The sequence below is a fragment of the Prenolepis imparis genome, unplaced genomic scaffold (assembly GCF_030444845.1).
Source record: "Prenolepis imparis isolate NDT839.2.m4 unplaced genomic scaffold, iyPreImpa1.0 SCAF_3, whole genome shotgun sequence".
NCBI classification, from domain to species: Eukaryota; Metazoa; Arthropoda; class Insecta; order Hymenoptera; family Formicidae; genus Prenolepis; species Prenolepis imparis.
In genome coordinates this window covers 7058469-7071212 of record NW_028141161.1, presented here as the reverse complement: position 1 = coordinate 7071212, position 12744 = coordinate 7058469, and the positions used below count along the sequence as shown (strand labels likewise).

General features: G+C 32.3%; 2 protein-coding genes across 4 annotated transcripts; one reads left to right on the top strand and one right to left on the bottom strand.

Annotated features, from left to right (window-relative positions):
• Positions 1-1948: 1948 nt before the first annotated feature.
• On the bottom strand, positions 1949-9875 carry LOC145934511 (poly(A)-specific ribonuclease PARN). The gene is made up of 12 exons (XM_083034984.1): positions 9494-9875; positions 9158-9371; positions 7822-8100; positions 7439-7721; positions 6902-7023; positions 6533-6759; positions 6185-6254; positions 5993-6048; positions 5587-5673; positions 5315-5498; positions 2295-2377; positions 1949-2219 (listed from the first exon to the last, which is right to left on the bottom strand). The coding sequence occupies exons 1-12, from the start codon at positions 9510-9512 to the stop codon at positions 2131-2133; spliced, it is 1713 nt and encodes a 570-aa protein (XP_082891110.1). The 5' UTR covers positions 9513-9875; the 3' UTR covers positions 1949-2130.
• Positions 9876-9900: 25 nt separating this feature from the next.
• On the top strand, positions 9901-12252 carry LOC145934510 (uncharacterized). 3 transcript variants are annotated; one of them, XM_083034983.1, is made up of 3 exons: positions 9901-10214; positions 10299-11674; positions 11794-11959. In XM_083034983.1, exons 1-3 carry the CDS (start codon positions 10157-10159, stop codon positions 11818-11820), a joined length of 1461 nt encoding a protein of 486 aa, XP_082891109.1. In that variant the 5' UTR covers positions 9901-10156; the 3' UTR covers positions 11821-11959. The 3 variants fall into 3 exon arrangements, with proteins under 3 accessions (XP_082891109.1, XP_082891108.1, XP_082891107.1); XM_083034982.1 differs by having other exon boundaries at positions 9902-10214; positions 10305-12252; XM_083034981.1 differs by having other exon boundaries at positions 9904-10214; positions 10299-12252.
• The last annotated feature ends 492 nt before the right edge of the window (positions 12253-12744 follow it).

Here is a 12744-nt window from a genome sequence, read left to right as displayed (position 1 = left end):
TTATTTCTCCAAAATAAAATCGAATTTTCTTTTACGAAACAAAAATGCGCAAGGATCAAGTTTAAATCACTTTGAATTAACAAATCGCGAATTTATTGACAATGATGGATTATTAAAATTGGCGAAATCGTAATTACACGCTTTTAATATGGTTTTAATTATTAAAAAAAAACAAGGAAGCTCGAGATAAATCCAATTATTATTATCGTTATACTAATCAGGGATAATTAAAATTGTACATTCGCTTTTTAAATGTAATTTAAAATTGTATAGTTTTAATTTTCACATTTCATGTAAATTACTTTTTATTATTAGGCTACAGTGCAATGTATAAAATTTAATTTAGATTTAAAAGTATAAAATTTGATTACTTTACGTCATAATAACGCGTAAGAAAATTTACCAGAAAATTAAGCACATTCAGAATATCGATATAAAAATGTATAGCGAAATATGAAACGCAGACTAATTTGTTGAGGCAGCTTTGGGGTTTCTATGCGGCATGTGCCTCGATAAGGAATGAACGCAATGCCCTTGGAAATCCCAAAGGAGTCCAACGCATCACATCAGTCTGGAGGGAGGATTTTCGAGGAAGATGGACTCACCGGTTTTGCATTATTCAGTTCAGTTCTGCGAAATCTCGGGTGATATCCACGCAAAGGGGTATCGCTGGGTGCATTCTCGTGATTCTGCTCTTCGAAATCCAGCAATCTACTCATCTTTCTATAAACGTAAAACGAGTCTATGTTACTAATTGAATTTCAACTTCTATTAGTTAGTTAAAATCAGAAGAAAATATAAAAAATATTTGACAAAAAATATTACGTGTTATATTGCAATAGATACTGAACCTCTCCCTCCCCGGAAAGATATATTAATTGCCATATTATAATATTTATATTAACATAATTCGTATTAGATTCGAAGATGTTAATTTAAATCCATAACATTCATTTATGTTCCAAGTTATTTATTATCTGCTCATATAATTCTTTATAAGTTAATATAATTAATAATATAATATAATACTATAATTTAGTACAATAGTTTAATACAATTCGCACAAAACTATTAATTTATAAATTCTTTTAAAAAATACATCTCTAAAACTTAAATTAATTTCAAACATTTTGTGATTATAATTGAAAAATTCAGATTTTTAATTAAATTTTACATTTAACGAACAGACTTAATTTCTTTTCTACGCGCGAAGAAAAATTCCAAATGACTAAAAAAAATTCTTAAACAGCATTTTACTTTTGCATACATAATGTCACGCTGTTTCTATTTCTTTTTTTAAAGCTATTACATACCTTATGACTTTGACCGAACGACGTACACCACATTAATTCTGTTTACGTACTGAAGTGTCTTAACAAAAACTTATGTATTGTTGAACGTCAACTGGGCCAAACGCTAGTTGAAAAACTGTCAATACATTATTTAAAATTATCAGTTAAAATGTTACTAGCTGTTACAACATACAGTATTATAATATTAAGGTTGAACTGCGAAACCAATGAGATAATTTTGTAAACTCAAGAAAAATACAAACTTAGGCATAATTAATATACATATATATGTGAAAATTTATACACAAGTATAACAGTTTTTGTAATTGTTAGATCTTGTAAAGGGAAATGATAAGGAATCCATGAACAATTGTGAACTATATATAGAGCAAATGATTTTCTCTTTCAACTATGAATATGAAACTATGAATATATAAAACGAGAAATGTGTAGTATATTAATATTACAGTAATATTACAATAAACTATAATTTTATAATTTTTAATATTAAACTTATTTAAAAAAAATTGTTAAAGAATTAAAGTATATTAATAATTATATGTATAATATAGTATATTAATATATTATATATATTAATATAGATAAAGGTGCACATGTGACACGTTATCAGATAAATAAATGATTTATTAATATCTTTTTTTTATTTATAAATATTTCCACGGTACACATGGGTGATTGACGTTTGTCTAATTAACACGAAGATCTTTCGATGAAGAAATTCGAAATGTTTTTTTTTATAATGTGCACATCTCGGTATTTTTTTAAATTTCTGTATATACGTCATCTTCTTAATTATATAGTCCAAATGCTCCTGCAACTAATTCCAAGAATTATCCTCTTCGAAAGCTTTTTTGTCGGTTGTGCCACCTGCTACCGCTTGATCCTTGCGTTTCTTGCGCCTTTTACCTTTTATTAAACATTATATTAAAACGAGAATCGGGAATATTAATTAATGTAAAGATAAAAAAATAAAGAACTTACCAGTGGCAACTTTCCATCCTTTGTCTTCGGGCGTATTCGCTCCGTTGGTAGTTGATTTTTCATTATCTTTCACGGCCACATTCCTAAAAAAAAAAAAATAATTTTTTTATATCGCAGGAGAATAAATTTCATTAAAGGTAAATATGTAACCACGCATTTCACACACGATGAATCAATTTGTAGACGTCAATTGTCAACGCGCGCGACAAACTTGGCTCTAACATATTCACGGAGACTATCCTGAGAGCTTTTTTCATTGCGATCGGTTCTATATTTAATGAGTTTACACACGTGTATACACGTATGCACAGACGAGATGCTGCATATTCATAAGTTGCGAGACGGTTCCGTGAACTCGGACACGAGTAAATTTCCTTTGGAGAATAATGTATGATGGAGTCAATAATGCACAACCGATCGAAGGCTTTCTATTTCCCGATTACATTTGCTCTCGCCCAGATACCAAAGATTTTCGTTCCTCGTTAGATTTAAATTTATTTCGCTCCTCTCGAGCTGAAATGTATTTTATTCCTCAAGCTGAAGAATAATATATACTTTAAACAGCTTCCTTTCCGGAATTGGTTTCAAAAGAGATTCTAATATTTGTTTTAAAAAGGTTTTACATTTTTATTAATTTTTTATAATTTCATTTAAATAATTAATTTAATTTTTTTTTTTTTTTTAATTAGTTTATTGTAATATTACAAATGATATAGATATTATTATAATTTGTTATTTAATAATATTTTTATATACACACATACAAACATACATATAAAGTTAAAGAAAAATGTATACTTTAAAAACGATTTTTTTTCCAGAATAATTGATTTAAAAAGATTCTAATATTTGTTTTAAAAAAGTTTTGCATTTTTATTAATTCTTTAACAAATTTATTAAAAATGATATAGTTTATTTATTTTAATTTATGTTAATTATTAATTTATGTTATTAGATATTATAAATTTTAGATTTATATCGGCGAATTTACGTGTCGATTTAAATCAGTGTAATATAAATTGTGCACCCTTAAAATGAGACACTATTCCGTTATTCCTAGAAATATCATTTGTCTCAAGTGATCACACGCAGCTTCTTATCATCCGACATTCGTATCGCATGAAAACGCATGCGACAGAGTAAGGAGAATTTACGAGCGCGGTAATTACGAGCACACACGGGTGATTCATTAATATCGTGTTATCCGACGAGACCGAACAACGTTGTAAATTGTAACATATACAATGCGGTCGCGAAGACTGTAAATCGGTTACGGAAAATGAAAAAAAATACGCGCCATGTTCAGTAGACGAAGAGACTAACGACAGCTGATTGGAACATGTTCCTGGGTATAATATTGATCACTTCGGCCACACAGTTATCTCGTTAAAGATTTTCACTCATAAACGCCGCTTTAAACACACGATTAACTACTTACTGCTGTTTGAAAGCTATGTATCATCAAGAATAATTTTTTTTCCAGAAAATCCTACGAATACGATTTTAGTAACTGATATCCTTTCAAACTTTTCATTAATTTCCAAACATTGTTTAATAAGTTTCGTATTGATCAGAAATTTTTAAACGAATAAAAATAATTGCGATTTAAAAGTTCTCTATATTAATTTAATAATTAATAATTTATTAATATATTTTATATAATTAATAATAATATAATTATATATATAATAATAATTATTATATAATTATTTATATTAATAATAATTCTTTATACATTAATAAATAATATAATTATATATAATTTATCTCTTAATATATAAAATCAATGAGTGAATTAAAATGAAATAATTAAATGGAGCAGAAAAATATAAATAAAAAAAGTGTTAAACGACTCGGACTTTGTGCATCGTTTAAGGCTCCTGGGTGCTCACCGCGGCCATATTGGATTGTGACGTCAGAGGCGAGAAAGCACACGCTGAAAATTCTTAGATGCCATTTTTTAATGAAAAGATATTTCGATTAAACAGCACTTCAGATGGCTTTAGCACACTCTTAAAAACCCCCGAAAACTATCCTTTTCCCTTTATAATCAATCAACATCTGTAAAATGATCGAGATATCAGACTTTGACATGCGGAATGACTGCGCATGTGCAAAGACCAGACGGACTGGGCTTCATAATATTACATTTTACAGCTGTTGATTGATTATAAAAGGGAAAGGATAGTTTTCGGGGTTTTTTAAGAATGCGCTAAAGCCATCTGAAGTGCTGTTTCATCGAAATATTTTTTTATTTCGAAATGGCATCTAAGAAATTTTAGCGTGTGTTTTCTCGCCTCTGACGTCACGATTTCGACATGGTCGGAAAGGAGCCAGGAGCCTTAATGCAATTTCCATAAAAAGATATCAGTTACTCGCAGGACGGCGGTACAAACCGGACCAGAGAGAAAGAGGAGGAAGAGGTAGGAAGGGAAGCAGAAAGGGGGGAAAGGGAAAAGGAGGAGAGCAAGAAGAGACGAGATAGGCCTGTAGCGAGCATCGCGTGCATTAATTCAGAACAAGGTCTTTTACAGCCCTATGCAAATTTCTCGTGTACTGAAAATCCTAGGAGAGGCCGCCTAGGGTCTTATCCCTTTCTCTCTCTTTTTCGTCCTGAGAAGATCATACTGGAGCTATATAACGCATTATTCATCCGTGCGTTTAATATATCTCGCACTGAGCGTGATAGCTCGCGGCAGAAAGTAAATTACGATGGAGAGACTATATATCCATTTTTGTTCCGATGCGTGCGATTTTCGAGACACTGCACCTTTCGTAAATGTACACATTTATTTTATAATTATATATAAATTAATATTTTTTAAACATTAGAAAGTGTTAACTGCAACCCCGAGCAATTTAGAGCAATTTAGGAGCGGAAAGGGAGTTGCATTTAAAAATGTTTAATTTTGTTCGATAAAACTACCCCGATATATTCATGGAAGGAACCGATTGAATTCATCGTGTCTCAATCATTTTGTATTAAAATCTATATGATGTAATATATCGTTGTAACTCACTCGGACGATGACAATTTCCGTTTACGGTCCTCGAAAGTTTGCAAGGAGGCCTGATGGCTCGAATATTTTTGTACTTTGCAGACAGTCTCCTTGGCTAAACTCTGCATCACGGCGCTGGCTTGTTCCCGACGATATAAACCTATGTACGCGGATGTATCCGATAACCATGAAACGTAACCACCGCCTGTAAAAAAAAATTATCATGTAGTACTACAGATACAAACATCGTTTGTGATGCGTCAATTCCGGTTTGTTATCGATGCAATACTCACCAAATGGACTGAAAAATTGACTTATATCCGTATGTTTCCACTCCTTAGGGAATGTTATGTGAAACACGTGATCTCTGCTAGGATTTGCTAGAAAAAAAAAAAGAAAAAATATGTCAACTATTACTATTTACTCAGATAGAATATAAAGATATCCCTTTCCTCTCTCCTTGATTTTATTAATTTAAATAATTATACTAATTATACTAATTATTTAAATCAATAAAATATATATTTTATATATTTTATAATTATTTAAATCAATATATAAATATATATTTTATTTATATATAAAATATATATTTTTATTTATTTATATATTTTGATTTGAATAATAATGAGGATATGCATACAATAATATTCTAAAATAATGTTTTTTTTTAATGATATACTTACGAGATATACTTACGATCTTTTCCTACTAAATTCACATACGGAAAGTCTTTCAATCTTGCAATTGGAAGTCTGCAAAAAGAAGAAACAAGGATAATTAAATTATAAGTAAATAAATATCTAACCAATAAAAGTAATTTATATAAAATTTTTAAGAATAAAAGTATAAAACATTATATTCAGAGCTTCCGATACATGTAATACTCACTTATTAAGAAAAGGATTAAGCAAAGGAGAGTTTGCTAGTACCGTGACATTTTCAGATTTCTGCAATGTACCTAAAAAGATATAATAGCTTAACATATATAGTATATAATATAGCTTAACATATATTGACAAAAGTCAAGAAACACACAAAGCAATTATTCATAAATATTACGAGTAATACATTTATTTACTCATGTATATAATTTGATATAAGAAACATATATTGTCTACTCTACAAAATATACTCCTTCTACTTGATACGATTATTTTCGCAAATGAGCAATAATATCGACGAAAAAAATATTACTCATCGTAATTCGTGATATTTGTACCTGACTTAATTACTGACCAAGATAATTGGATAATGCAATAAAGCATAATCCAGTAATGTACGCATCGTATCCTGCTTCATGTGACTTTTCCGTTGATGCCGAATAACTACGTCCTTCCACAGGCTCTACATCGGGAATAGAGAATGGAGATTTGCTCATAATGTCTAATAATACGCTCAAATTCGACGATGTTACGTGCTCTTTAAATTGCTGTGATTGGCAGATGACTTTTGTATCCAATAAACTTAAAGAAGAAGAAAAGGTAAGTTCCTGTGATAAATTTCACACACATACATCTCTAAATATTAAAAACTAGCAATAATATTTGAAGAGTTAAAACATTTTTTTTCTGTGATGTAATAAGAATATAAATACTTGCATCTTACCGAGGAAATAAACCATGAATCAAAGTCTTGAATTCTAGATAATCATTTGGCAAATGTGCAAAAAATTGATGTACAATGTGACACAGATCTAGTAACATGTTGTGACCTACTATTGTCTTTTCCTGAAATAAAGAAATTAAATAAAATTACAAAAGAAAAATATTATATATATAATTTACATCTCTTTTAAGCATCTTTGTTTTTTTTGAAGAAATATGTAAAATGTTGTAGATATAAAAAGTTGTAATTTTCTCCCCAAAAATGATGTAGTAATTCTAATGTAATTTTTTTGTAAATGGATATGTCTGCAGTATGTCTAATTTAAAAATATGGATAATTATTTCGTAAGCAATTAAGATACGAAAAAATTATAATAAAAAAAGTTGTTCTGTACAAAACTAATCATATATAACATCACTTTATAAATGAAACAACTTTTATGACTTTATATGAACAATTTTTTTATTAATTACTTACAAAATAATTCCGCATATCCACTTATCTCTAAAATCAGATATACTATATATATATACTTACAGATTCTACAATCTTCTTCAAAAGATAACTGAGTCCTACAGCCTGTTTTATTTCCAATTCCTTTTTCTTGCGTTTTTGATTATCTTTCTCTTCCTCTTGCTCTTTAGTGCCTGTTTTTTGTATGGAAAGACAGTGCCAAGTATTTTCAACTTTACCTTCGACTCTCACTTTGTTGGGCCACCTAATTCTAGCCTCCTGGTATACGAGTCTTCTCATAAAAGCATTACATTTGTCTATCGTTATTTCTTCTGCATCCGAAGCAAGAAAATCCTCTATTCTAGAACTGAAATTTACATATAAGTACTTATTTAAGTACTCACTGATACACGATTGTAATTTTAGTATCATATATTTTTTTAAATTAAATTGAAAAAGACAATTACCATATTTCCTCTATTTGAGGTTTGTCAGTGTCCGATATCAGAATCAAGTCTTGATTGTTCTCTTCTTTGATTCTTTGTTGCTCTTCCAGGCGTTTGGCAAGTTTCTCTTCTTCATTCGCACTCAGATATGGTATGCCATATTTGAAAAGTTTGTTGAAGTCAAAGTCTTGATTCGCCAGAAAGACTATCGAGGATGTCTGACACATGAATCTGCAATCCGGTGCGTGACGATTCAACGGTTTGGGAAACGCGTAAAAATTATAAGAACGCTGAGAATATCTGAAAGAAGAAAGACATTTGTTCATCGATATTTAATCCACCCCTACGAGGGCAGTTCGATAAGTCAGTGACTTTTACAAGATATGGCACTCAAATCGCAATCTAATTTTATTTCTGATATTTACCATCTTATTTAAGTATACACACCAAGTTTCAAGTTTCAAGTATCTGTCAAATAGAAATTTTTTAACAGCGTTCTAAAGCGGATAAGTTTGTGTTTTTTGCTAAAATGGAAAAAAGTGAATTTCGTGTGCTAATAAAACATTACTTTTTGCGTGGAAAAACCATTAAGGAAACTGAAGAAAAGCTAAAAAAGTATTATGGGGACTCTGCTCCGTCGCATGGAATGGTTCACAAGTGGTTCACTGAATTTCGTTGTGGTCGTACAAGCACGAATGATGCTGAGCGCCCGGGACGTCCGAATGAGGTCACAACTGAAGAAACAGTCAATAAAATCCATGATATTGTATTGGACGACCGTCGAGTGAAGATACGCGAGATAGCCAAGATGGTAAACATCTCAAACGAACGTGTTTTTAATATCTTGCATAAACATTTGGGCATAAAGAAGCTGTCGGCCAGATGGGTGCCGCGCTTGCTCACAATCGACCAAAAACCACAACGAAATTCAGTGAACCACTTGTGAACCATTCCATGCGATGGAGCAGAGTCCCCATAATACTTTTTTAGCTTTTCTTCAGTTTCCTTAATGGTTTTTCCACGCAAAAAGTAATGTTTTATTAGCACACGAAATTCACTTTTTTCCATTTTAGCAAAAAACACAAACTTATCCGCTTTAGAACGCTGTCAAAAAATTTCTATTTGACAGATCTACTTGAAACTTGGTGTGTATACTTAAATAAGATGGTAAATATCAGAAATAAAATTAGATTGCGATTTGAGTGCCATATCTTGTAAAAGTCACTGACTTATCGAACTGCCCTCGTATATATAATATTTTTCTTGTAGACTGCGTACTCCTTTAATTCAATTATCAGCAGTTTAATTAGCAATATTCAAAATAAGTAAATAAATTAATTAATAAATAATATCCTACTTGTCAGTTTGTGAGTCGTACGTGAAGACGGACAAACCAAACTGTACCAGCAGGAAATCCATCGATCCTGCTCGGAGTTTGCCGTAATACTGAGCCGGCGTGTCGAAGGGGCCAGCATCCGGACCCGAATTAAGGCCGGTGAATTCACCATCGATGCTGAGAAAAGTAGCATTATCTATAACGCTTTCTAATTCGGACAGCGCGTCCTGAAAGTCTGAAAAATCGAAGATTGCAGGTTGAATTAAGAAAGAAGGAGCGGAAAAATAATTTCACAAACATTCATCAGCAGCTTATTCATTTGAAGAGATGAGGCTCAAATATTATTGCATTACTTACTCAAGCAAGTCACTTCCATTATTTATCGTCGCTTATTTATGCGCACATTAATGCACACACACGCGAGATTTAAAATATATATGGAACTTTATTTATTGTGAAATCTCACACGCGTACATAACCTATACGCAATCCTATATTTACACGTATATGTGTAAACAGACAAACGTGCGTACCGCGATTGAATTTGTGATGTCAATTTACATCTGTCGTACGTCGGAGATTATCGATTGGCTGTCGGATCTAGGGAATATCTACCGGCGACCAATCAGCGGCGTCCGACGAGGCCGGCGTTTTCGCGCATGTGCGGCGCAGAAATAGGCTGGACGAATAGGCGTTCGCGCTACTGCGCATGCGCGAAATTCCCTCCCTATCGCAACATTTATCTTTGTTATATGTCAAGTACTGTCGAATAAAAATACGCCCGTCTCCGTTCCTTAAACATGTACAAGCGAAATTAATTAAATACTCATGTAAATAAAGTGAACTGTCATCGAGCTACATTTATTAAATTTATGAAAAGAGATTCTTCGTTTAAAGAAAGTTCCTGTCAGTCTTTGTGTCGCTGTAGGTTACAACGCAGGTTAGGATTGATGATCTAATATTGCACAAGGAATTTCATCGATGTGAAATTCAAAAGTTATAGCCTCGAGAAGAGAATCGATGATGAGATGTGTAAGATTTCAAAGCGGCAAGAAACCGCATTGGAATGTGAAAGAAGGTAATTTTGAAATAATTGTTTTTTTTTTTTTTTTTTTTTTTTTTTCATATATATTCTTAATCAAAGTGTACATGATTCATATAGTTGCAGAAAACATGACAGCGAATGAGAAAGTGGATACGAATAATGACATCTCTTCTGAAAAGTATGACGAATGTGCAGTCTCCAATCATGGCACGCCAGTTACGGGCAGACAAAATGCAAACAATGTTGAAGAGTCGCTGGAGCCTGAGCATCACTACTCGAGTAGTCCAGTCTTGCCTCCATGTACGCAGGAGGGTGGTAATGAGGTTGCGTGGGATTGGCATAATTCTCTGAGCAAGACTCCTGAGAACAGAAATGCAAAACAAAACGTCCACTGCGAGACACCTAAGGGAACTAAGCTGTTGCAGAAGAAAAGGAACTCGGATTCGCCTTTATTGTACAAACCGATCAAAAGAAAGACTATTAATATGGAAAACATAGAGAACATAGGACAATTTGCAGCTGAGTTGCAAGCATTAACCAAAAAGATGAGCGATATAAAGCATAATGACCAGAATCATTCAGATAATCAAGTCGAAAAAGAAGTGTCGATTTTAGAAGACACAAGCAGCAAAGAAGAAATGCCAATGATTGAAGATAAGCAGAATTGCATTGGAGAGATCAACGATCATAAAGAAAACGATCATATTAGTAAGAAAGAAGCAAATTATGATGATTTATTTGATGATTCGATAGATGACGATATGATTAGATGCACTCAAGAGATAGAGGAGAAATTGAAATCGATCGCGGACAAAGAAAATTCTACGCATTCAGAGCCAAGTGTTAAGAAGGAAGAATTGTATGAAAAACCCGGTGTAAATAATGCATCCGATAAAGATGCCGTACAATCTACTTCCAATGAAAGTTTTAGAGAATTGTCAGCTGAACATATTTTCCACAGAGGTGCAAACAATAACACATTGAAGACTTACTCAAAGTTATCGAAGAGGGATTCAGACTCTAGTATATACATTGCAGAACGGACGGATAAAAATCTATATAAATCGTGTCAGAGCAACAATAACACGATACATTCCAATATTAGAAGCACGTATGACAATAAAAAGATGTTGTTGAAGACTAAAGCTACAAAATCATTCGATTTCCCTGACGATTCTTTCGACGATTGTTTAGCAGCCTGCATCGAAGACGAGAAATCTTGGAGGTTCGAAGCTAGTTACGAACGTTTGACTCGTGCACCCTTAAAATTGGAAGCCAATTCCCTCAAGGGAGTCCCTCAATTTTCCTTTACGAAGGGCCAAGTGTCCAGCGCCAGCTCGTCGACCGATAAAAAGTTTTTCAAGACCAAGAGTCTGTCCGATCACTACCTTAATCAGAGCGCGAGCAAATCGAGCACGATGAGGCCCATGTTACACCTGAATCCAGCGGCCAAAAGCTCGACGATAACGTGTAGAAATGTCACGCGTACCTCCGTAAGTACAAATCCGATTGTTACAACTACAACAGGTGACTGTAAGGTCACAGAAAATAATGCAGCAATTTCGTTAACGCGCGGCGCGGATCGAACGCCTGGGTCCGATGATGTTAACAGGTGCGCAATAAAAGGAAGAGATGGTGATCGTTTCGTTAGGCACCATTCCACCGGTAACATAAGAAACGATACGAAAGAAGTGTCGAAGACTGCTTCGCAGCCGACTCGATGTACCCCGGAAGAGATCGAAAGGAAGAGACAGCAGGCTCTGATGAGGCTCGAAGCGAAGAGAAAGCTGTACGCCGAAATGAAGATTACGAATAACGTTAATAGGTGAAGAATACGAGTGCCTTAATCCTCTACTGCCTACTCATTGTGCCGAAAAAGTAATATTATACTGACTTTCTTAATTAATTACGTATATAATACTGTATATTGTTTCGTCGACGAAACTCGATATTTTCATTCTGTGATCGTCATTGTTATCATTATTGTCATATTCATCGTAATCATCATTGTTACATTGTACAAAAATATTTTTTAAAAAGAGTTGCACAAATATATTTATAATTATAACGAGATAGTTTATAATTTGTAAAAAATACATTTCAGCTTTACATATATCATACATATATATATATTTACTATATATTTACTATATACTTAACTATATATTTTATTATATATTTAAATATATAGGATTTCAGAGATACATGTTTCTTAAAAACGTCTAGATTTTATTCCTCAATTTCGCGACCGCGATAGCTTTTAGCATCATTAATAATCAAATTGAAAATTATATATTTGTATTATACGATTGTAAATACAGATATGAATAAGAACAAAATATTTTGTTTCTGAAAATATGTAGAAAAAAGGAGTAAGTTTTTTTATAACTTCAATTTTTTATTTTTAATCATTTTTTTATGATAGAATATCGATCTTTTTTATTTTGACTGTATATGTGATTTCGCCAACGTTATAACTGATAATGGATTAGTTTTCACACTTATATCTGATATATCAATATTACGTTATAAATGAATTATTTTAGAATTTTATTTTAGAAAA

Coding starts and splice junctions, on each gene's coding strand:
- LOC145934511 (XM_083034984.1), bottom strand. Junction 7,024..7,438: donor TGAAGAAGATTGTAGAATCT/GTAAGTATATAT, acceptor TCTTTATTTCAG/GAAAAGACAATAGTAGGTCA. Junction 5,674..5,992: donor GAATTTAGTAGGAAAAGATC/GTAAGTATATCT, acceptor TTTTTTTTCTAG/CAAATCCTAGCAGAGATCAC.
- LOC145934510 (XM_083034981.1), top strand. CDS start 10,157: ATGATGAGATGTGTAAGATTTCAAAGCGGCAAGAAACCGCATTGGAAT. Junction 10,215..10,298: donor GCATTGGAATGTGAAAGAAG/GTAATTTTGAAA, acceptor TGATTCATATAG/TTGCAGAAAACATGACAGCG.